General features: G+C 44.6%; 3 protein-coding genes across 5 annotated transcripts in view; 1 reads left to right on the top strand and 2 right to left on the bottom strand.

Annotated features, from left to right (window-relative positions):
* Positions 1-3,409: 3,409 nt before the first annotated feature.
* On the bottom strand, positions 3,410-9,947 carry wdr6 (WD repeat domain 6). Its single transcript, XM_056422352.1, has 7 exons — positions 9,927-9,947; positions 9,489-9,606; positions 9,062-9,226; positions 5,973-8,832; positions 5,637-5,714; positions 5,187-5,303; positions 3,410-4,606 (listed from the first exon to the last, which is right to left on the bottom strand). The coding sequence occupies exons 2-7, from the start codon at positions 9,556-9,558 to the stop codon at positions 3,610-3,612; spliced, it is 4,287 nt and encodes a 1,428-aa protein (XP_056278327.1). The 5' UTR covers positions 9,559-9,606; positions 9,927-9,947; the 3' UTR covers positions 3,410-3,609.
* On the top strand, positions 9,157-14,522 carry LOC130199131 (uncharacterized). 3 transcript variants are annotated; one of them, XM_056422354.1, is made up of 6 exons: positions 9,192-9,239; positions 10,273-10,311; positions 10,522-10,702; positions 12,798-12,850; positions 13,043-13,214; positions 13,468-14,522. In XM_056422354.1, exons 1-6 carry the CDS (start codon positions 9,192-9,194, stop codon positions 13,830-13,832), a joined length of 858 nt encoding a protein of 285 aa, XP_056278329.1. In that variant the 3' UTR covers positions 13,833-14,522. The 3 variants fall into 3 exon arrangements, with proteins under 3 accessions (XP_056278330.1, XP_056278329.1, XP_056278328.1); XM_056422353.1 differs by having other exon boundaries at positions 12,795-12,850; XM_056422355.1 differs by lacking the exon at positions 10,273-10,311 and having other exon boundaries at positions 9,157-9,239; positions 12,795-12,850.
* Positions 14,523-15,104: 582 nt separating this feature from the next.
* celsr3 (cadherin, EGF LAG seven-pass G-type receptor 3) overlaps positions 15,105-25,102 on the bottom strand; it is a 105,029-nt gene continuing 95,031 nt past the window's right edge. Inside the window, exons 32-37 of the mRNA XM_056422351.1 lie at positions 24,521-24,618; positions 23,842-23,933; positions 23,455-23,628; positions 21,977-22,171; positions 18,616-19,645; positions 15,105-18,118 (exon numbers count right to left, since the gene is read on the bottom strand). Coding sequence (XP_056278326.1) covers positions 18,091-18,118; positions 18,616-19,645; positions 21,977-22,171; positions 23,455-23,628; positions 23,842-23,933; positions 24,521-24,618 — 1,617 coding nt within the window. The 3' untranslated portion in view covers positions 15,105-18,090. The remainder of the gene's footprint in view (positions 18,119-18,615; positions 19,646-21,976; positions 22,172-23,454; positions 23,629-23,841; positions 23,934-24,520; positions 24,619-25,102) is intronic.

Below are 25,102 nucleotides of genomic sequence, written 5' to 3'. Positions count from 1 at the left end.
ATGATGAAATATTAATGTTTATTTACATGACAATAAACAGATTGCTCAACCAGAAAGTAATTTACTGGCCATGGAGCTTTTCCTGTAATTCAAGAAACTGCGGCACAGGCAATCCCCTTCTGTAGAAAAGTGTTATGTGATATCAAAGGCCAACAAGAGCAAATAAGAGAGGAATAAACTACTTTATTATATTTAGAATGTTTGCCTGCTGGTCCATTATGGTTACATATTATCATATAACACATAATTAAAAAAATAATTATCAAGATAATTGGGAGTTATATATATTTAAAAACCTTCAGTAAATGACGGTTTCAAAAGTAATTTAATTTATGTGACATTAACGCGTCACTTGTATTTGGATTGACACCGATAGTCGTCTCACAAGAGACACTTTGCACTTTGCGATATGACCTGAACAATAAAACTAAAATTAACATCAGGTGAGATATTATTATTTTAATATAACACGTAGGCCCAAATTATACTTCTGCATAATCAGCTGCATAATAGCCTAAATAAAGAGTTACGTGCTTCTTGACTGGATCACCTGTTGTTTTGCTTCCAGGTGAGCCAATGAGAGGGAGCCGGTCACGTGACATCACCGGTCCGGGATTCTGAGCAGAAATAAGAATTGTTCAAATCCTCACACATGTAGGAAACATGTTTACAGTCATTCGTCAGAGGAACAGTTTAAAACAAACATGAAGTAATTTTTGATGATAAGTCAGCGTGGCTCTAAGGATTGGGAATGTTTGTTTATTACAAAGCTCAGCTCTTGCAATAATTAACATTTCTCTGGCTTTTTGTCGAAGGAACTTCCGGGTTGGCCTCAGAACACGTCCTCCCCGCACCACTCTATCTCAACAGAACCTACAGATATAAAGAGCCTTTAAATATATTTGCTTAATGCAGCCTCACAGAGCACGCCGGTAGACCCTGAGCCTTGTTTCTTTATTCTCCACTCTAAAATGTAAAAAAATCCATTTCCAAAACACCAAACTAAACACGTGTTCCTTGAACTATCCACAGAATATTGCAACTGTGACCTTAATAAGAGATATCCTGATAACAAGAGTGAAAACAACCACTTGGCAGAGGTCACAATGAATGTTGGATGTGTGTAAAACTGGAAGGAAACAGCTCTCTGTGTGACTAATATGTGCAGAGGTTAAATACTCAAGCATGTATACGTGTGCTTTAGCGTCTCAGAGATCTGGATCAAAGTCTGTCAAGATTGGTGTCAAATGCAACATGGAGGCTTTCTGCGAGTATGAGTGGCAGTTTGAAATGGGGATAAAGAAACATAAATGCTCTGTCCTTGCGCCAAACATGCTGGTAAAGAGAAAAATAAATCTTCTGGACACCGAGCTCATAACAAGTGAACATTTTAGAAGTGCGCATGAGTCAAAAAGACAGGAAATAAATCCAGCAAATGGCCATTCGTCAGGAGTAGTGATGACAGCCGAGCGTGTGTGTGTGTGTGTACCTCTTTGATGGTTGGAACTTTGACAGACCGACACTTATTCCTCGTTCTCCTGGGTCAAGCAAAGCGGGCCTGTACCGCAAGAACACTCGCACGCAATGGTCGCCAAAGGCCTGCAGGGACAATTACCATAGCGGCCCTCCGTCGGCACAGCCTCCCCTTAAAAAAGCGAATGCATCCGTGACACGCATCCTGTCCCTGTGTCGAGCGTCTTCCTCCCCGGGTCTCACCTTATGCTCCCTCAACCATCAATCAGTCCTCTGCTTCATTTTTCTGCCCCGTCCCGACTCTCCTCTCCTCTCGTCTGTCTTCCACCTGCTTTCTCCTCCCTGTGACCCAATGAACATCGGCAGCAACGCTCAGGCAGGCCTTCTCCATTACTGCCCCCCCCCCCGCAAACACACACACACACACACACACACACACACACACACACACACACACACACACACACACACACACACACACACACACACACACACACACACACACACACACACACACACACACACACACACACACACACAGTGACTGTGCTATCTCTCTCCCTCCACTCTCCACTCTTTTCTCCCCCACCTGTAAGTGATAGTTACATATTTTCTCTCATGCACTTTCATCCCCTATTCCCTTCTTTCCCCCCCATGTTCTTTTCCTTCACTCTCTTTCTCCCCCTTCACTGTTCATTTTCACGGTGACATTAGCCGTTCTTTCCCTTTTCCTCCCCGTTGTGAGTGGCAGGTGGTGAGATGGGCGCTTGACAAAAGGCAATGTGAGACGAGGCTAAAATATTAAAATATTCATGGATACCTGTAGTCGGGCCCCTTCATGGGCTCTGACCCCACCTTGCCCTCCACACAGACACACACACACACACAGATTGACAAAAGGTTTTGCAGGCTACACACACACACACACACACACACAGACACACTTTTACATTTAAATTCCAGGCCGATGATTGTGAATCAACACGCTCTGTATGACATTTAAAGTGGCACAAGGTAACATGCTGCTAGTCCTCTCACACTTCATCTCACTCGGCTATATTTGCATACCAGACAGACACTCTGATACATGCACACACACACACACACACAAACATTGTGCACAGACCCATGTCACCCTGCCACCTAAGTCGTATTAGCAATTCATATCACAACACATTTCTGCTTCAACAGTGCTAAATTAGCATATCAGAGCACGTGCACAACACAATCGTAGGGTACGGGTGGGCACGGTTATACATGGAAACACCAAACAGTTATGTTCTTCATAATTAATGCAGAACGGGACTATAAAAGCAGATACATGGTCACTGACGAATTTATTACTACCCTCCTAACTGCCAAACCATAATCTAAGTTAAATTGTAGCTCTAAACAGAACACTAAGTCTTAACTCCAAGAAAGCCTTTGAAGAAGTGAGTACCGGACAAGAGGGTGACATTTTATCTATTTTTGTTATTTATTTTGGAGACATTTTATGAAAGGCCCACTTTTGATTTGGCCTTGCTCCGACCTCTGAGTCCCAAGGCTCTCTTCAAAAACACAGCTTTATTTCCTGGTTGGTTGAGATGCGCAACATGCTGGATCAAAAATAACTCAACACATTATACCTTTGAAGATGTTTTACTTTCTGATTGGTACAAGCAGAAATGTGGCCAGATTCCAGAGAAGCATTTTCAGTCTCGAAAAGAAATGTATGACAGGCATTAGTTTTCAGAGAAGTTAAAAAAAACTTTAATCAGTCCAACCCCTCCAAAAGAGAAGTCCCTTATAGTTCTCTTCACAGTGACATTCCTGCTGAAATTATTTCAGAAATACAATCAATATTTTTGGATTTGCTTTTATTAAATCTTCACCAAACGCATACGTAATGAATGCCTTATGCAAGTACAAGGTGCCCTGTAAAAAATGACAACGCTTGAGAATAAATAAACTTTATTTAAAATGTAATTTGGAAATGACCAACGTAAAATCCATTTGATATCAAATCCTGTATAAGAAATTTAACAAGTAGTTCATACTTTTGTTGTTGTTTAAGGTGTCCATTCAGCAGAGCATTGTTTGGACCACAGATATTGATAGATATTGATTCCACTTAAGTTGACTTTTCTCATGAAGTCACTTCAACTCCTTTCCTCTCCTGGTGGTCCACATCTCTGCATCCTTCTCCATATTTGGGACTCGTAGCAGCTGGAAGCCCTGGCCGCAGACCAGCACCCATCCCGTCTTTCCTCTCCTCTTCTCGCTCTCACAGGAAGCCTTCAAATCCGCCTCAGTATTTACATCACTCTCTGTCTCACCCAAGCTGTTAGCCTCTGTTTGATTTCTGCATTCGCCAGCTGTCTCACCTCCCTTCTCATTACTGGTTTGACAACAAACTGGGTCACCTGTCTCGCTCGCGGCTCCAACAGGTTCTCCATCTTTGGCCTCATCAGCCGTTTTATTGTCCTTATTGAACTGTGCAGCTGTCTGACACATCACTTTTAATCCTGTCTGACTCCCTCTCCAAATAGCAATCTCCTGCTCAGACTCAAATCTTGTTTTCTTATTTTCATCTCCCTCCTCCTCCTCTGTCATCGTCCCCTCCCACACTGCAAGTCCTGCAGCATCTGCAACATGGCAGAAGAGCGCCCCGATGTGATGGATGTCGGTACTGCCAACCCTCCACAGGCAAACCCTCTGATCTGGAGAGGTGGAGACCACCAGGTCCGGGCTCAGGAGCTTCAGGGCGGTCAGAGGGGCAGCGTGAGCCAGCGCAACGCAGAACTGAGAGTAGAGGTGAAGGTGAAGCTGGTTTAGGGATTGTAACTGGGTTTCTAGAGATATCAGAGAAATCTCTCGGTCCTCGGGGTACTGCACCCTTATCGTGGACACTGTCAGCTGCCCATCATCCCCTCCGCTAGCAACAGTTACCAGGCAACCGCCCTCTTGATGTCCAAGATCCTCTGCCCAAACAGCCAATGAATTGATGCCGCTCTGGTGGGCGTGAACATCGAGCCGGTGGATTGGTGTAGTTGGACTACGGCTCGAAGTGCCGGCCGGTAAGGAAGAAGCACCAGTTAAATCCCACACTGCAATTTTGCCATCTGTTGCAGCACTGAACAGCAGCGTACACCTGCGACAGATGCAAACATGTGTATGAGAGATTTCTTCATGTTATCCAAAAACAAAAAGTCAAAGTGAAGCTAAATTAACTGAGCTCCAAATATTGAATTCTTATTTTTCCTATAATTCCTATTTTCTTAACCCTCCTGTTACCTTAGGGTCAATTTGACCCCATTCAATGTTTAATGTCGGTGTTCTTTCGGGTCAATTTGACCACAGGCTGTTTTTTACTGTGTCAAACATATAAGAAATATCAACTTTTTTATATATTTAAAGGGCTATTTAGGTAGTCAACAAACAAATATAAAGTACCTCACACTTAAACTTGGAAAAAAATATTAATTCTAATAATTTTCTGGAGGTTTTAATTGCTGGGGTCAAGGGTAAAATATGTCAGTAAATATAAAGGTAACAGGAGGGTTAAACATTGAATGGGGTCAAATTGACCCTAAGGTAACAGGAGGGTTAAATGACATGATTAAGAATATTAAATGTATATTAAAAAAACAGTCAAAAGTCAGGTTTAGATTGGGCTCATACGAAGGACTGACTTAACCATAACACAAAACCATAAGCAAACATGGGCTCACCTGTTGCCTCTTCTGTCCTCCAGGCTGCAGGCGGCGACACTGAGAACACAGCGATGGTGGTGAAACGTCTCCCACATCAACTCGATCTGATGTTTTACTTCATTGACTGAGAACAACCTGGAAAGTGATGGAGGCGAGAATAACAGAAAAAAAGGAGAGAACAAGTGCAGCATTACAAGGCAAATAGTGCAATTTAAAATGAAATTAAGTGAGACAACAAGAGCGTTTAAGGTCGAGCATGCAGCTGTTCAAGGGGGGCGACAGAACACACGAAATAAAGCAAATGTCTTTGGCCACATTCAACTCACATTGCAACACTTTCTCCTACCTTCAGTTACGGCCACTTCACTGAGCCAAATACTCATTTGAGAGCGACAGTCTGAAGACATTCTGGTTTCTCCAGCTGCCTGAAACATAACTGTGATTAATGATTCCGGGACGGACACCAACCTGAGTGCTCCGTCGCTGCAGGCCACAGCCAGAAGACACCCGTCCGTCTTGTCATCCACCGCCACGAGAGACATGTACCTGAAACACACAGACAGCTGGTGAGAATAGATGAGAAATTTAAAGGACAACAGCATGGAGGGAAATTTAGCTTCAAGCTGAAGTCCAGTTGCTGATTTTCTTGAGCACTTAAAAAACTTGTAAACCTTTCTTGAGGATGAAAAGGGAAGAGGAAAAAAGCACTTCAAAGGGCCGAGGCGTTAGGTAGTGAAGAGAAAGTCCCTCTCTCTATGGCTGAAACTGCCTTCACATGTGCTCAGAAAACAACCCTTAACTCGCCTGGTTTCTGGGTCCGCTTTCACCGTCTTGTGCCGGTTCCGCTTCCTCTCCCACTGTTCGTCCAATCGGTGACCGGCCACCTGGATCACCTGGCAGGTGGGAACCAGTCTCTGCCTGTCCCAGCCGACCAACAGCCGGTAACACTGCATCTGAGCTCGCCCGCCGGCCGACACGAGCAGGGCGGAGAGAGACGGCGTCCGGTTGTCGCCTCCTCCCTCCGGACGCGTCACTGCCGTCACCGTGCGAATGCTCGAGATGTGGTCAGTGATGACCGAGAGGACTTTGACGCTGCCGGAGTCGGGACGTACCGCGAGGACGGTTAAGCTCGTGTCCTCTCCTCCCGTCACCACTATCTCCCAATGCTCTTCCTCTCTCGCCACCTCCTCTGCGTCGCCTCTTCCCTCAGTATTTGTGAAATCTCTCGTGTTGTTTGTTGGCATCTCATTCCTCGTTCCTCTGATTGTCCCCAGCCGGCACACGCACCCGATGCCCTTCCCGTGGACGCCCTCTCTCAGACCCCACCCTCCGCTCCTTCCCAACTTCCCAGCCCAGCTCGGTGCCGCTCCAGGGGGTTGTGAAGCCATGACAGCCCCTTGCCTGATGAAGACCAGCGCTCCATAACCGGGCCAGACTCCTTTGTGGGACGGCCAGAGACGCCAAGAGCGATGGCCCCCACCACAAGGCACCGCCAAGAGCCTCTCCTGCCTCACTGGGTCCCAAACCACAAAGTGGGCAGCATGGAAGCCAATAATAGCAAACCTGGCTTCTCGTCCCTTGTTTTCTATCTTTCCTTCCTCTCCTCTAAAGCTCCCCTTCTCCTCCCTCTCCTCTGGAACCTCCAGCCTTCCTGTCGAATGTTGTTTCTTCGTCGTGTAGTTCTCACATTCCCCTCCCAGCTCTTCCTCGCCCCTCTCCTCCTCCCCCCGCTCCTCTGGAATGTCAGATTCAAGGATCAAAACCCTCTCCAGCCACTCCATACCCTTGCATGCCCGCTGGACTCGGAGAACCTCCAGCTGAAGCCCCACTTTGTTCTCTACACCCTTTCCATTACTTTTTTCTTCAAGCTTTTCCGGTGCTACGAGATGGAGCACTCTGAAGACCCTCACACAGCCGTCCCTGCCAGTGCTGTAGAGCAGCCCCTGGTATTCACGCACTGAAGTGACACCCTGTTTTCCATGCACCCCGAACAGGCAGCTCAGTGGGCGCAGCGTTAGGTCATCCACTTCTTTTCTTTCCCTCTCCTCCTTCATTTCACTTTTTCTCTCCCAACCGATGCCGCTTCCCTCAACCCCTTCCTCATCCGTTTGTTTGTTGCCGGTCAGCCAGCCTTCATCCATCCGTTTGTTGTCTCCAATCTTTTGCTCCTGCGTTGCTCCCTCCTGAAACAAGAGCAGGGACCCCCTCCTGTCTCCGCACACCCAGAGCAACCCCCGTGACGCGGAGTGGAGGCGCACTGCGGCTGTCAGCCAGCACTTGCCACAGGCGGGAAGACGGAAAGAAGGAAGGGGATGAACACGAAGAGCCAAGGAGGAGTTTTCCCCTGAATCTACCTCTAGACACCAGCGATAGACGATTCCTTCAGAGCCTGATGCCAGCAAATAAATGTTGTCTTTTACCGCTTGCCAAATAAGACTATGGATCTTCCCTGATGCACCTGTGAGGGGAAACCCACACTGAGGATGAGAGATGGGGAAGACCTGTATGGATCCGCTGAGGTTTCCCACAGCACACAAATTAACTTTTGCTGTTGAGCCTTTCACATGGACAGTGACCGTTTCCATCACACAATAAGATTGGAATTCGGGAGTCCCCTGCCATAGCATCTCCCACTGGCCATCGCTGTATTGGTAAACTGTTCCCTGGTCAGTGCAGACAACAAACATACTCTCACTCCAACTTGCATTTGCATCCTCTTTTTCTGACATGCAAACTACTTTAGGCAAGCTGTGGCCAGGGAATTTCAGGTCAGTAATCTTCTCTGTTACTGCGTCCTCCATTTTCTCCTTCCCTTCCTCACTCCCTTTTACCCTCCACAACCTCACCCCTCCATCTGCCCCCCCTGAAGCCACCCATCTCTCTTCATCTCCGGTTCCCTCGCTGACTGCGAGTGCACGAACCCCCCCTGCTCTGTGTCCTTTTAAGGTCCGAACCACCTTGCCACCTCCAGCCCAGTCCCAGACTAAACAGGCCCCGTCTTCACCAGCACTAAACACATTCCCCGGGGAGAGACGCACCGAGAAAACTCTAGCCTGGTGTCCGTACAGGACCCTTAAACAAGCCGGGTTGACGTCTCCACATTTCCCCTCGGGGCCCCCTAAAGCACCAACACGCCAGATCCTTACACTGCGGTCATCGGAGGCCGAAGCCAGCCACCCTTTCTCCTGGAGGTAAGAGATGCCGAAGATGACCCCACTGTGGCCTAGCAGCCGTCTCTCAACTGGAGCTTTATGCTTGGAATCAACACTTTTGTCTCCACCTCCCCCAGGCTTCCAGAGAACCAGTTGGTTGAAAACAGTCCCTCCTAACAAGACGGTATCCTCCCAGGATTCGTGCACCAGAAGGAGGGAAGAGTACAGCAGACATCCCTCCAGACAGGAGCGCTGAAACATGATATTTCCTGTGACGATGTCCAGAAGAAGAGCGCTATTGTGAGCTACAGCCACACAGAGCAGTGAGCGCTTGTGTCCACAGAGCCAACGGACATCCAGGGCCCAGTCCTGTAGCTTGGCGAGGGGGCCCAGAATCTCAAAGCGCAGATGCTCCCCATCCTGGAGATCCACATGGAGCCTCACCAGCCTCACGGCTTTGCCTCCAAACACCGCAAGGTCATAGAACGTGGGCTCCGACGTGGCACTCGGCTCTGAAAAAAATTAATATATTTTGTGAATTTTTGAGAGGGAATACATTTAAAAATATCTGTAAAGAATAACTAGAGTGCAAACTCTTTACCAACACTTAGGACAATTAAGATTCATCTGTCCCTCTGATTTCACTCAAATTAGCGTGTCAAGTTTGGATGCATCTCTCCCTGGACGCAACAGAATAAATGATCAAGAGAACAGTGAAAACAAACATCTGCTTGTGCTCACCATCTCTATTCTTCCCAGATGTTCCTGTCGCAGATCTCTGTGCTGGGACAACCTTCAGACTTCGAGGCCGTATCCCGTGGATTCTGTAGTGTTGGAGCACACTCAGCGATGCACAGGCTTTGGGGCGAGGATGCAGATTGAACACCGTCAAGACTGGACCCTCGCCTGTCATGAAAGGGTAAGAGAAGAATGTGTGTTGTGTGATCCTTCAGAGTTCATTCCTCTTTCAAAATAAGCTCAAAATAAGAGACACACTCTCCACCACTAGGCTTAACACATATGGCCACATTTACCCATGGATATGTAGTAAGAGTAGCTCAAACATGTATAATTATAAATGCATCATAGTTGGAACATTTGTGTTTGTCTTTTAAAATCCATATTTGTGCATAACACGTTCATATGATCTCACGTCACGACTTCCTACCCGTCAGTAGAAAAGCATCCTGAAGGAACTCCAGTGCTGTGACTGGAGCCACAAGGGCTGCGGTCTCCATTCTTTGATGATCGTCTAACTTTCATCGGAGACACATCAACAATGGGGTCTGAAACATATAAAGTGACAAGGCACACTTGTTAAAGACGGTGGTTAGAAAAGGTGGCAGACAGGCATCGTGTATGATCGGCATTTCAAATCTTAAAATGGTGAAAAACATTCTATATTGGAACACTTTTAGCCTTCCAAGTTAGCAAAAGAAGCTAAAAGCAAGAGCACTCCTTGTGTTATGTGGTGTGTACAGATCATGAAAAGCCACTTTTATCGGTCCCTCTTGTGCCGCAACATAGTTCACTTATAAAAACACTCAAACGGAGAATAAGCGTGCCTCAAATCTGTATTAAAACATATTTAATAGCGCCCTAGTACCCATGTGTTCCTGTATTTCCGTGTCGCATTTAAACCTATCAGGGTACACTGCTAGCTTTCTAAACGCTGATTGGTTATAGGAAAGGCATAGTCGTATTTCTATTGGAGAAAACGACACGTGACCGACCCCATAAAGTTGTGCTATCTTTATGTGTTTTTTGGGAAACTATGTTGTTTAGCGCGAGTTAAAAGTATTGTTGCTCCCCTTTAAAAATGAATCATATGCTATTTATTCAATATGTATTTGTTCTTTTGTTTAACTTTTGTTGACTCGTATTTACACAAATACATACTTTGTATTGACTACACCAACACTTGTGCTTCACTTTCTTTGTGATACTTTCAGTTATTTCAGACCGAGGAATATCACATGCAGTTACATAAGGTAGAAGTACACATTCTAGCTGTCTGTATGTCAACAATACATGGCTTAATATCAATTAATATGCGCAACGACGCAGATACCCTTTGCTATTCCGAGTAGCCCCTGAACGCACCAGGAGACAGTGGCAAGAGGCTCCGCCTGCCCCCAACCTTAAGGTATCGGTCCAGCTCACTTTCATCGCTAACCATGCCTGGAAAATGTAAATTCCAGGACTCCTGGCTTTCGAAGGTGATTTACAAAGACTGGTTGGTGAAGGAATTCCAGGACATTCACTGCGCCCGATGCAGGGCCTGCTGTAGATCCATCAAACTTCAGACGATGGGCGAGGCTGCTCTCACCAGCCACGCAGGAGGAGCTGGCCACAAAGCGGCAGTCCGCAAGCTGAGGGAAGGTACGCGGGTTCTGTTGGCGACAGGGACCGGCCATTGTTCGCTCAGGTGGTTGGATTGCGGGTCGTAGTGTGGCAGTTTTATTGATGTTATTGTTGTTGTTGGTATGTATGGTTTTGGCTGCAACAACAGTGTACACGTCGTGTGGAGAAACATCTGTCCCAGGTCATCACCCGCTGCTTCCCCCTCGGGTCGAGTCTTCTGTCTCGCTTGGATGAGGCAGAGAGAGAGAGTTGCTTTCGGGAGTTGTAATCCGTCATAACCTCGCAAGCTTTTCCTAAACTTCCGTATGAGTCGTAGGCTGGATTTTCAGAGCTTTGCAAACACAAAAGTCAGCGCGTCTCTGCAGTGGAGACGAGGAGCTGCTGGAGTTGAACATCTGCAGCCTGCAGAAAGTGTCCTTGAGCAAGTGGAACATGTTCATCAGCGCTGTTTTCTATTTGATGGCGATTATTTTCTCGATTAATCAAGTATTCGTTTAGTCTATAAACTGTTGACATAGTCCATCAGAGCCCACGATGACGTGTCCTCAAAGGTCTTGTTTTGTCCACTCAGAGTCACTCAGTTTACGATCACAGAGTAAAGACACTTCCAGAAGCTAATCACAGCATTCTGAGTTCACTCCAACCGATTAGTTGATTATGAAAATAGTTGTCCGTTCATTTAATAGTTAAAAAGTGTGCAGCTCTAGTTGTGAAGTATATGAGGTAATCAGTAAATGTATCATACAACCTATTACATTCCATTATTGTGGAAATAAAAGTATGTCTCAATTAACAATTCTGGTGTAACATTTATTTGGATTCCGTTTTCCAATTGAACAGTTCTTCAACTTTACTAAAACACCCACCCACTCCTCTCTACCTCCATCTGCCTGATGGATCGTGGAGGCCTCCATCGTGGAATATGCCAACTACGAACTATTCATACACTCTGTCATATTCATTGAATGTATTTTAACTCTAAATCTGTCCTTCTGTACACATTACATCTATTACACCTGTCCATCCTGGAGAGGGATCCTTCTCTGTTGCTCTCCTGAAGGTTTCTTCCCTTTTTTCCCCCCTGAAGGGTTATTTGGGAGTTTTACCTGATCCGATGCGAGGTTTTGGGGCAGGGATGTCTATGTGTACAGATTGTAAAGCACTCCGAGACAAATTAGTAATTTGTGAAATTGGGCTATACAAATAAACTGAATTGAATTGAATTGAATCAAAACCCTGTATGTATGTTATCGGTTTAATGACCAATTTGGGATCTATAAAGTTGACCCAAATTGCAAAAACACATTTTCATCAGACCATCTGCATCTAGTTATGAGATGTGTGAACTGAGACTGACAGCACTTCTATTAGTTTTTCAAAATAAATATAAAATCAGCCTTTTCCATTACCCCCCCCCCCCCCCCAAATGTTGCACTTCTTTTTTTTCTAATTCCCAAAGTGTTTTGGTTAATCTTGTTCATTCGTGAATTAAATCTCGACTTTTCCAGCTTTTATAAACTGTAGTTTAGGTGTTCTTTATGTACTTTCTTGACCTCTCACAGAACATTTAAACTTCTTTGTGTCTCTTGTCTCTCTAGTGTGAGCATTGAGAATCTGCGACTGTGGGTCAGTGGTTAGCCGGTCTCTCTTTCAATCAGGGGGTTGGTGTTTCAATCCCCGCCCTAGTCGATGTGTCCTGAAGCGAGACACGGAACCCTGAATTGCTCCCTGTAGCTTTGTCTATGGTGTATGAATGTAACATGATTATAAGTCGCTTTGGATAAAAGAGTCGACTAAATGTCCTCCATTTTAAAGACTCATCTGGTAACTGATTACATTTATTGTTGTTATCGCTTTAGAAATTGCAAACAGCACTCAACCTGAAACTGTCTGAAATATTTGAGGGGGACTTTGTTGACTTTTTTTAATAAGTCAAGTCCCCAAATCCCCAAATTGATTTTGCCATCATGCTTCATCACCTGATACAATCAATAACAATAGTGGGTGAGGAGGATTTTGTGGTACCCGTCTTCACCAGAGGGAGGCAATCTCTGCATATTTTCCTGAAATACATTTACCTGCAGTGTTTTTTCTTCTTTTCTCTTCTCAGCAGAAGATGTGATGCTGATAAATGCCGCTGGGCAGACCAACGGCAGCATGGAGCTGGTAAATATTTTTGGTCATGGTCATATGCTTTCTGTGACAAAACATCTAGAAGCTAAATTCCTATCAGATCCTGGGACAAAAGTATCTGATGAAGGGCCCGTGGACTCATTTGTTTAAATTCATTGGGGTCCTTCACCTTTAAGAGCTTGTGAATCACTGACTCCAACACACATTTTCTTCTCTCCGTCTCAGACTGAGGACAGCAAGGAGCAAGTGGCCCTCTGCCTCCAGCGGGACACCTTGGACAGAATAACGGGCAGCGACTGGTCCAATCTGAACCACAGACCCACGATAAACTCCGCCTCCCACAATGCTGCAGAGCTCCAGGATGTGACATTTCCCACCGCCTACTTGACAGTCCCAGGTCGATAAAGCTCCGCAAGCTGCCACAGCATTAGTTTCCTCAAGACACTTGCTCAGTGAACTTTCTGTTGGCAGAGATTAGTGACCTTTTGAATGACTGTTTACCTGTGAAAGCTCCTGCGCTATAAACACCCTCTGAGCTACCAGCGATGTGTTGTTTGTAGACAGTTAAATGCATTCAGCACTAGGTTTTGGACAGAAAACAGGGTTTACCTCACTGACCTTTGTTTTTGTGTTGACCTCTGACCTTTCAGGCACCTCCCAGGTCATCAGCCAGCGTCTGCACCTGCCGGCGGGCGGCAAGGCAGAGGGAGCGACCCGCCGGTCGTCTCAGCACGACCCCGCAGACCTGTCGAGACAGGAGCACCAGCAGAGAGCGGACGCTCTGGAGCAGCAGCAGCAGATGAAGATCCTGGAGTGGGAGAACCGGATGAAGGTCCTGGCGTGGGAGCAGGAGCTGGTGAGGGAGAAGAGGCGAGCGGCACGGCAAAAGATGAAGGCCTTCCGGATGAAGAAGAGCTACTACAGAGCCAAGCTAAAGAGGATGGGCGAGGACGTGCCGGCGTCTTCCAGCAGCAGCAGTGACGAAGAGGCAAAGACGTATGGACCGTCGGGATGAACTGCTCCACATTTGTTACTTCTTGGATTTTCCCGTCTGTGTGCCATGCTATTTTTTTACACATCATCTATTTGAATTAAATACGCAAAGAGAGGGAGAAATGTACTTTCCCCGTGTAAAAATTCTCCGGTTTGGGTGTGGTTGAAAGCACAAGTGACATTACTTGAATTACAGACGACTCAAAAGTACAACTGTAGCTCTTTGAAGAATGTTACATTATTCCAAATGATCAAACCACCACCGTTTCTGTTTAAATAAGCTTTTAAAAACATTTAAAAAAGATATTCAACATTAACCAAATGAGTTCAGGACAACACTTCCTTCAAGATGTGGTAATAACAGACTTATACACAGAATCCGTACACGGAAATGCTAAAAACTTTGTAAAGCACATAGAAAAAGGGTTGAGATCAAAATCACAATGTACCTGTTTAGTTTTATCTGTCATTTAATCAGATGTTCTTCAGTATTCAAAACGAGATTTTCATTGGTTTTTAAGTTTGGTGGTATCTGTAAAGGTCATCGGCCATTTCTGAGGAAAACATGTCATTTTAAAGAATGTATTGCGATTACATCCAATCACTGCAGGTGTAGATTTTGACCTACATAGCTTCTTTTGCATGCTAACATGAGTATGTACGCTTCAATTATCAGTCTTTGCTTTAAAAATAAATTTGTATTTGGCTCAAAGTTGGAGTTGACTACAGACAAGTGACGAATCAAAGAAGAAAAAAAGAAAATGAGAAGAGAAACATTCTCGACATGGCCAGTAGTATGCCGACAGTTTGTGGCCCTTGCGCCATTATTACGCTGCTATTACAGCCTGTGATGATTTTGGGACTTGCCAGCAGATTATTCAGACACTCGAGCATTCGCTGCCTTGATCGTAACGGTGCTGGAAAGCTTTTCTTTGTAGCTTTGGGCACAGGCAGATGAGCTGCTTCCCCCGGCCTCCAGTCGTTAGGCTAAACTAAGCTAATGGCCACAAGTGGTATTGATCTCTTGGCATTAGAGTGAATAAACTAAATGTCCACTTGTCCCCCGAAATGAAAAAATACATTTGGTGGCTTGTTATATTCTGCCTCAGCTGGGTGCTACTGTTTTTTCTGGGAATCAAGGTAGCAGCTGAACGCCTCCGATGACTGAATGTGACAGGACACTTTGAAAAGTCAGAGAGCCTAGAAAGAGTATACCCGTCAGCATGTTCCCTCTCATGAATATGAACACACACATATGAACACACACACACACACACTAAATATAGACACAGCCTAGTAGGAATACGTTTTTTTATTTTATTGTCCCAACATCTCATTTGTTTCCATGCCGCCGTCCCCTTACCAACGGCGGGATAGAAGGCATCCCATAATGAACACACAAGCTAACAAAGACAATCTCCCATGCCTCCTCTTCCTCTGCCTGACGATGTCTCACTCTGTTTCTTTCCTAACGTCGCTTCCCCACTTGTATCTTCTTCTCTTTTTTTTAGAGCACACCACACTTTAGTCTCAACTTTGTCCCTTTTGTCTCCCCTCGTGTCGGTCCAGGCCAGATTGACCTGAAGCTGAAGGTTTCAGTTGTTTCACTGTCGCTGTCTGAAGGTTACCAGTAAATGATCCGATGGTTTGCATGTGAAGCTTCCGCCTTGGATCTATTACAATGAGCAGGGAAGAAAAGGTTTCATTTTGAGACATATCTGCTCTATTTACACCCAGTATTAAACTAGTTCAGATATGAGGGCTTTCCGTCTGGGGAGGATAAATGCACCGAAATGGGATTGAATTTGTTTTCCAGATTTTACCCCCACGATTTGATTCAAGAAACCAAATGAAACGCTGAAAAGCAAAAGCCCCTTGCAACACATTTCCATCTTCACATTCTCGTCTTGTCCTTCATCTGTGAATGTGTTGCAGTGAGAGATTCGGATCATAAGAAACGGACAAGAGGGGAACATTTGACCCAACCAAAAAAATAAATAAATCAACCTCATACAAAGTTGCAATATAAATAATCAATACAATGTCAATAAATAAAATAAATCTCATGTCTGTACAAGTTAAAGGTACTGTCAGTTGAAGATAACAAATGGATCTATGATAAGAGTAAATGGAGAAATGGGTCAACGGAGCAGCTGAATGAAAGGAGTGAGGAGAAATAGTGGGCAGTGTTCCCCTGCAGGAGCACTTTTTGGCAAATACTACTATAACTCTTGGTTTACTTGTCAACTCTGAAGGACGTAGGGGTGACGGCGCAGCAGTGAGAACAGGGAGATATGCATTTGTGAGGTGTGTGTTTGTAGCCCCACTGTCAGCATTGTTTAGATGAGTAACGTCCAGGCCCTCGTCCTGGAGGTACATCTTTCACAGTTTCTGACTCAATCTTTTCCAACCTTAGTTTAGTACCTCATGATTTAATCTAATCCCGACTGTGTTATTTGTTGTGTGTGTGTTCTAGTGTCGTTACTGTGTTTGAATGTCACAGAGGACATTCAGACAACTCATGTTGGCAATGCACAGACCTCATTTACCTTCAGGTATCAGTGAGCCACATTTTCTTTTTCATTACAAAAAGCCACAATCCCCTGACTCCTCAGCAGGCTGGTGGACACGGCCCTCCTGTCTCCGGTGCTTACAGTGTGTTGTTAGCTAGAGGCCTGGCATCAGCTGTGAGAAAGGAGACGTTGTTGAGGAAGAAAAAACACTTGGAGGCTTTTAGTGCCGACACAGCTGACATCCCTCCTCCTCAATGAACCGGTACGGTGCAGCGGAGGGTACGCCGGATCATGAGATCATCGTCTTTTGTACAGCAGCAGAAGCAATGAGAGCAAATCTGCGTTAATGTGTTCTGGTGTGAACCTCTTCTTTTTTTTAACCTATTAGCAAAAGTCGGAGGAAATTTCTCAGGTATAAAAGATATCCTGAAGTTATTCCCCAGCAACTGTGTTAAGGCAAGCAATTAAAAAGAGAAAAAACGAATCTGACATGGGATTCATGTGCTACAGATATGAGCTCATATATTCTGGTTGACACCACGCTGGATGCAATGTATACTGATACTGATTCCCTTTGGCTTGGATTTGCACAGAATTTAAGGATGAGATGCTTTTTTTTAAACTAGTCTCCTGGATGCTGCCTGAGGGAGATTGGGCGGTTCCTGTGGCTCCTGTGGCGTATCTTGAGGCAGCTCGAGTGCATGCATCAAAGATGCAAAACACCTTGAGGGTCTTTATGTGGTTGTTGAATGATAAAGCCTCATGCAGAGGCCGATAGCTACCGCCACCCGCCAGATCTCCTGAATATAGATCGACTGATATGGTCTGGTTCAGACAGCACCGGAAACACAGACAGAGGACGAGGTCAAATTCATATACAGTGGATCGAAAAAAAACGCCCCAATCTCCTGAAAGAGTCGATACTTTGGCCCTTGTGACTGAGCTTTGACAGCGGAACTACCGACTCTGAACCTTCATGTGGTGCTTTAGCTTAACGTTTGCCATCTTTCTCTTCACAATCATCTTCCATCACATCTCTTCTCCTATAATAACCCCGTTCCTCTATTTACAATCACTTTTCGCCACTTTGAATTTTTCCCCCTATTTTTCCCCCACGTGGTTACGTGCCGCGGTTTAAATAATCTCGTCAGATGCTATTGCCGGAGCCCTGTCGTCGCTATACACGGAATTGATGAGTGTGAGGAAAAGTTTCTGAGGAAAACTGTTTTCCAGGAGAAATTTGGGGATTTTTTTTTCTTTGTTCGGGGGGAAATCTCTCCCTCAGGAACGAACAAGGCGGCACTCGCTCCAACCTCACTCACACACGGACACAATCATTAAAAAAAAAAAAAAAAAAAAAAACGTCACAAAAGATTTTCTTCTTCATCTCCAATGAAAAAGATACAAAATGTATAAAAATGTTATTTACAGTCATTTCTTTTTTCTTCTTCTTTTAGAACTATGTTGTCTTGATCAAGTTAACTTGACGTTGAAATCTGAGGAGTTTGTGTTTTTTCTTTAACAGTTTTTAGGTAGTAGAGGTGGTGGGACTTGAAACAAATGTAATTTATACACAAGCCCTCTTTCGACCTAATGGACGCTCTCTGCCCTACTTTCTTTCCAACTCTGTCTCCTCTCACTCAAGTTTGTTTCTAGGCGCCAGACGTCCCAGCGTGCTCCAGTGGTTCAGGACCACCCATGACCTTTGAACTTGTCCCTGCTTTTCCAAGCACCGTCGCAATGCATAAAGGGATTTGGAGGCGGCCATCAAGACTGCCCTTCACTTCGGTTGGCTCTGAGGTGAAGGAAAGGAAAATGAGTCATCAATACGTTGAGACAGGAACTTCTATACCGTTTGTAATTTTACTTTCACATAATGATGACAAGATACAATATAAACATACAATACAGGAGCAAAATGGAAATGAGCTGTGAAAGGCAAAAGGACAAAGAGAGACCGAATAAAACATAAAGGACGAGAAGATACACAAGCGGAAAAGTAGGAAGTGGAGCAGAGGCAGCTGAGTAAAGCCGAGCTAAAACGATAAGCGAGACAGAAAAGGAACAATATGAGAGGTGAAAAGAAGAGTGGAAGAGTGGACATGATTCCTATGGAGCTGCCGAGGAAGAAGAAATCAGTTAGGGGGACAGAAAAGGGAGAAGGTGCAGGAAAGTAAAAGCCCAAACATGTTTTTACACAGGATCAAAGACAATGAAGAGTTGAAGACGAAACACACGACATAAAATGGAAAAGGGACTAAAAAGACTATTTATGAACATAGAAGGACTTACTCGGAGTTGGGGGAGACTTCAGATATGCCGTGGGAGGTGGCTGACTGGGGCGGGGAGGGCCCAAGGGCGGAGCCATTAGGCCCAGGGTTCGATGCAGCGGAGGGAGGAGTGAGGACGGAGGAACTGAAGGATGCTAGGATGGAGGACAGAATATCCAGGTGTTCACTTGACGGCTGTCGACCCAGAGGGTTTGGATTTGAACCTGCGACATGGGGAACAGTCTGACCTGGGTACCTACATGAAGGTGCTGAGTCCAGTCGTCCTCTGACGTGAGCTGGGAGCTGGTCATGCTGGGGTTCCTCAGAGATAGGGGGAGGAGGGGAGGAGGAGGGCGGCTGGTCGGGGTGCGACGGCTGTCGGGGAGGCAGAGTCCGGAGCCACTCCCGACACGGCTGGGCCTGGGAGCCGCCTCCGTTGGTCTCCAGCTGCTCCCTCGACCTGCTGCTTATCAGCGCCCCTCCGAGGTTCTCCCGGGATGAGGCCTGCCGCCGAGTTAGCGAGTTCAGCTGCGACCTCGATCCGCTGAGGTATCCATCAATTCCCAATCCCCCGTTTCCACTCAAGTCCTCCCTCGAGGCGTGAAGGCTACCTGCGTGGTGGTTGTCCAGTCTGTCCCTTGATCCTGTCAAGTTCTCCCTGGATGATGAGACTCGCTGGTGGTCCAGCCCCGCTCCCTGCCCCACCTCTCTCCTCCTGGGTAGGAGATCCAGGTTGTCCCTGGAACCCCGGGAGTCCAGTCGGTCCCTCGACCCCCCTACTGTCTGCCTCCCTAGTGTTTCCCTGGACAACTGCCTCCGGGACAGCGAGTCCAGCTGTTCCCTGGAGGAGTAGCGGGAAGCAGGTTGAGAAAGAGAACCTGAACCTCCAGGGGAACCAGCTGTGCCAGAGTACATGCGACCGTACGAGGCTGCAGGGACTCCCCGGTGGCCCAGAGTAGAGGTCCGGTACCAGTTGAGCTCACTGGGTGCGCGGCCCATGGTGGAAAGACCCTGGAGTGCTGGGGGACAGCCGATACGATTCTTCAGGATACCTGAAACAGGAAAATAGGTGTTCATGGGCTATGTATTACAGTTTTTTTCAAGCGCGACCAAGCGTTTGTCCAATCAGTGGTCACATTTTCAAAACTCTAAACACAATTAGCACAGCAACGGTCTTTTGTGGCCGTACCATTCACACATTTCATGTCGTTTTCAAACAATATGCAGTCAGTGAACACATTTCCACAATGCTTACATTTTCTTAACAGACAAGCTATACCTTCCAACAAAATGATGGATTGTTCTTGTATTATTTACGAATGTTAACACAACATCCCACAATGGCAAACACAATATTCCAAACCTTAGATACAGTCTCAAAACCTGTTCTGCAATGATATCAGTAATAAAACAATATATCTCAGCTGATAATAAACAAACAATTGATTCCCCATCTCCTGATGGTAGGTCAGAGTTTGGAATGTTTTTGAGAAATATGTTTTAACAAGTTTTGGATTAGAATTTATGTACATTTTGATTATGACCGGTTGAGATGTTGATCACACAGACACCGCCTACATTGACTAACCGAATGTTGTTCAATCATCTATTGCAGCCGTTGCCCCAAAACATAGTTTATTTGTAAACAATAAAAGAAAAAAAGAAAAACAGTTTGGATTGAACTTTTTTACAGTAAAGGAACAATAGTCCCCCGTCCCCCCCCCCTCCTTTTATCTGGGCTTGTTGCCGTTGTGTTTTTGTTCAGAATGCTCTTGTGTGTTTCTTGGATATTTTGTTCACTGTAAGCAACACTGTAAAACCTGTTCTGTTCCATCATACTGTAAACAGTATTTATACTGTACCTCCTGTAGTAAACAGCACAGAGAAAAAACTGATTTGTTTTTTACTGGAATGCTTTTGAATGTGAACATTACATGTGGACATACAGTTCCCAGCCAATAAATGTAGTGTAAAGACAGTGGATTGCATGTTTTGCATGCAAATACCTGAAAAACTGAAACATAAAAGTCTATGCAGTTTTTGTAATGTCAACAACAGCCAGTGTTTTGAAACCTGGTGTACTTTGATTGACTGGAAGGAGCTTGTGAAGTGAAAACAAGAGTTATTCTTTGACAGAATCATTTCATTTTGAGTCAGATTTCCAGTGTTTTGGTAAAGTTAGTGTCTGCAGAAAAAGATGTGTTCTATTTTGAAATGAAGAGTTAGTATATATTTAACAAAATGTGCTTTTGACAAGAAAACTATCCATTTGGCCAATTGTGCTTTGTAGGTGTGAGTCTGTGTTAAGAGTTTAGAAAAAGTATCTGAAGTATGGGTAAGCGCTTGTTAGCGATTGAAAAAAACTAATATATTTGGAGAATCACATGACTTTTTAGATATTTAAAGCAACAAGAAGTAAAAGAGAGAAGCAAATACAAATATATGATTTCTTTCTTATTTCTAATTTAGTCTTTGAATCAATGTTAAAAACATTGTTTCAGACTTTGAAGTTTCCAACTTTATGATGGTATGTTTCATATTCAATATACATGTGACATTATCTTAATTAACATTTCATTTATGGACCATTTCTTTATGCATTATACATACGGGACAATTCAAAGATTGGAGTTTTATAAGCAGGAGTGCCCCGACTGAGAATGTACATATTCTGATTGGTTTAGTCTAGCCTACAGTCGACTGACCGTTGCTCCTTGGTTTAAGCTTGTTTTTTTTAAATTTAAAATATTTTCTATAGATAAAATAAGATAAGAGAAAAGATAAGATGATGTATTTTATTCCCGAAATTCCCCCAGATGAATAAAGTACATGTCTTATCTTATTTTATCTATAGAAAATACGAAAAAGAACAACATGATTTTACAATATTATCCCGAGATTCATGTTACTAACACTTAGATGGTAGCACTATAGGTTTTAGGGTGTATGTGTATGTCCCATTAAGACGCTGTCCGCAGCAAACCTCGGTAGACACGGTCTTTTATCTTGCTTGCTTTTTGTGCTTGTAAATTATCTTTCTGTCCTGATTTCATTTCCCTTATAGTAGCAATAAACAGACAGAAAGGAGGCAACAGGAAAGCAAAGGGACAGTCAACGAGGGTGAGACGCACACCGCAGACAGATGTTATATGTGTCGCAACCAACTGCGTCTACGCACCTCCCAGAGTTGAATTTAGACTTTTTTTTTATTTTTAAAGGTATCATTGTGTTTTATTCTTATGTGAGGGCTCTGATTAATAAATATAGACCTATACATGATCATTTGTTTCATGACAATATTTACTCGCACTACATCGCCCAGTTAAAAGCAAATCCAAAACGTCAGTGAGCCCTGAGCTTGTATGTTCGTGTGTTTCTCTCACCCTTGCGGTGCCTGTTGGTCTGGGTGAGGCCGTTCTCATCCCCACTAGTCTGGGCTGCGTCCGTCTGGTTGTTGTTGGCAGCGTCCTTGCTGTAATCTGACCCCAGGGGGCGCTCTGAGCCCCACTTCTGAAGGCTGTGAGTTTCGCACTCCTCCAAAGCCGGCCAGTAGGACAAAAGGTCATTGCCATCCAGATCTGTAGCACACAAAAAGAAGCAATCACTTTCAGATTACTCATGAAATAGTTTGTTCCCATCAACAAATTGAATAATAATTTTTCCTTCCAGCTGCAAAACATATGACATCGTGGCACCGTTGATGTTCGGAGCCTACTTTAACAACCACATATTTTTCCCATCGTTAGAATACTGTTCATACACTCTGTCATATTCATTGATTGTGTTCTTACTGTGTTTTAATTTGTGTGTAATGATTCCTTCTGTACACATGGCATCTATTGCACGTGTCCATCTTGGAGAGGGATCCTCCTCTGTTGCTCTACTGAAGGGTTCTTCCCTTTTTCCCCGTGAAAGGGTTGTTTGGGAGTTTTTCCTGATCCGATGTGAGGTCCTGGGACAGGGATGTCTATGTGTACAGATTGTAAAGCCTCTGAGGCAAATTTGTAATTTGTGAGAATGGGCTATACAAATAAACTGAATTGAATTGAATTGAAATACAGATAGGCTTTTTCCTTCTCTGCAACATGTTTTAAACAATGAAATAACAATAAATATTTGATGTATTGTTTTATTTCTGTGTTTTTCATCAGTCCTCTCACACTGGCCAGTCGACTGCTCTACTGAATCGACCCGTTAAAAAGACTGAGCCTTCAGTTCGACCACCTTGATGAATTGATTGGACTGTACTGGCCATCTGGATCCTGTCCTCCTCCATCCGTTCATACGTTTTACTCTGAATAGAGCTCATTGATCCAGATGGCTAATTAAGCTAAGAATGGATTTCTTGTCTGGATTTATAGATTTGCACATCTGGCCTTTTCATATGAATCGCATTCATATCACATACTTTGAAGTCCATCAGCTCATGTGTTATGCATGACTATCGCTGACATTTTCTCTTGCTGAAGGCGTGTCGAGTATGTTTTTGTGGCACACATTTTGTTTGTTTCTACATATATGAGATCAAAGAGCGGACTGTTTTTGAAACAGGGTCCTAACTTGTTTGACTGTGGGTTTCGCCCAGCAGCCCAAGACATGCAGGTCCGTTACCTGGAGACTCTTAATGAAAGCAAAGCCGGTATTGTGAGTCTAAATGTGTTATTCCTGTGATAGACTGGCGACCTGTCCATGGGGAATCCTGTTTATCACATGAAGTGAGATTGTATACACTCCAGCCCCAGCGACCCTCCACAGGTTAAGCAGGTAGAGATGATAGATGGGGGCAACACTCCATCAAAAAAAACTTGGAACCCAATATCTTTGATTTAATCAATATCGTTTGCTTAAGACGCTCGTCTACCTTTGGTACCGTTGTGGGCGGGCTCTGTGAGCAGACGCTCGCTGTGATTGGAGCGTTTGAATCGCCGCTGGATGCGCCCACGGAGCCTGACGTTATCCTCGCTCTCAGAGGACGGGATGGAGAGACTGCGCTCTTCCTCCATGGAGAGGTCTGAGTCTGAGTCCGAATCCTCACCTGGGAGAAGAAGGAGAGAGCAGATGAGTGAAAAAGCGTTGACAGGTTGCTATTCTCCATTGTGATGGGAGCTTAAACCTTTAAATTTATAAGGAAGGAGAACGTGATGAGAAAGTAAATGAAAAAAAAAACATGGATGAAGAAATGGAGAAGGTTTCACTGCTGCTTGTTGAGAGTGTGTGTTTGTTTCCATGGTTGTGTTTGTGCGTTCACCTCCGTCTCTGTGGAACATGGCTACATCCAGGTCTGTCGCTCCGGTCTGGACAATGTTTTGTTCCAGCGTCTGTCGAGCTAAGAGATTTTCTCTAGCAGGGAAAGAGGGGAGAAGTGAGAACACACACACACACACACACACAGAATATACATAGTATATTGTATATGCAGCCACGCAGGCTAGTACAGATATAAAATAGAGGGCATCCACACACACATATAAAGTATGTACTGTACGCACACACACACACACACACTCAGGCATAAATACACCAATCACCCTTCTCAGAGTACATTAGTTTTGCTCTACATACACTACAGTACATTGTTCCATCCAATCTTCTTCATCTTTACCCCACTGACCCACAAAAAGCACGACAGGGTTTTTGTTCGCAAGGGAATGTCCTCCCTGAAACAACTGTCTCTCCAACACACAGAGAATCAGTCAAACTTAAATTTATATTTGAATGATAATTCATAACTTCTAGGTACATTATGGGTATTAAACCATTTTCTCTTGAACTATAGGAGGAATTAGGCCGGTCCTAATCTACAAGCAAAGGGGCTGGACGCTTTCCTTCTAAATTTATTTCCAGTTTGTCAGGAAAAGTTTGTGAGGTGTTCGTGCATTCTGTGTGTGTGTGTGTTTGTGTGCGTGAACCTTTTTAAATGTATATACCTGGCGGAGCTGACGGAGGAGATGGTGGAGTTCCCCAGGGTGATGCGGTGCAGCCCACTCTGCTCCAACAGAGATGCATTGTGATAGGGGTTCTGAATCTGAATGCACACAAACACACACACACACACACAACATGGTTACTTTAACCATGACACTGAGTGGTACAAAACTACAAAACATATTTTCTTGTGACAAATAAAAACACATTTTCTCCCTCATGACGTTTTTTGAACAATTGTCTGGAGTTACAACATACTTCCCGTATCGAGAGTCGGAATGCTCCTCTTCTCGCTATAAGCTACGCTGTGCACCAATAGCCTCCGCTATGTTTTTATAATTCATATTCCCATAAAGGACTTCTGTCTGATACTGATGTTCTCTATCCATATCACTGAGTACTATTATCGATGGCTACAATTTAAGAACCATGTCAAGGCATCTTTCTTTTGGAAAGCATTCGAAAGCAACCAACCGCGATATTTTACAACAGTGCCCCGGGAATTGTCGGAGCTATTATCGTGACCGAATGCTGACCGAAAAAAGAAAAGAAAAGGAGGCTAAGCTAATAAGCAGAAGCTACTA

Source organism: Pseudoliparis swirei, chromosome 9, assembly GCF_029220125.1.
Source record: "Pseudoliparis swirei isolate HS2019 ecotype Mariana Trench chromosome 9, NWPU_hadal_v1, whole genome shotgun sequence".
Taxonomy (NCBI): Eukaryota; Metazoa; Chordata; class Actinopteri; order Perciformes; family Liparidae; genus Pseudoliparis; species Pseudoliparis swirei.
The sequence above is the reverse complement of the archived record's forward strand: the minus strand, read 5'-3'. Positions and strand labels throughout refer to the sequence as shown.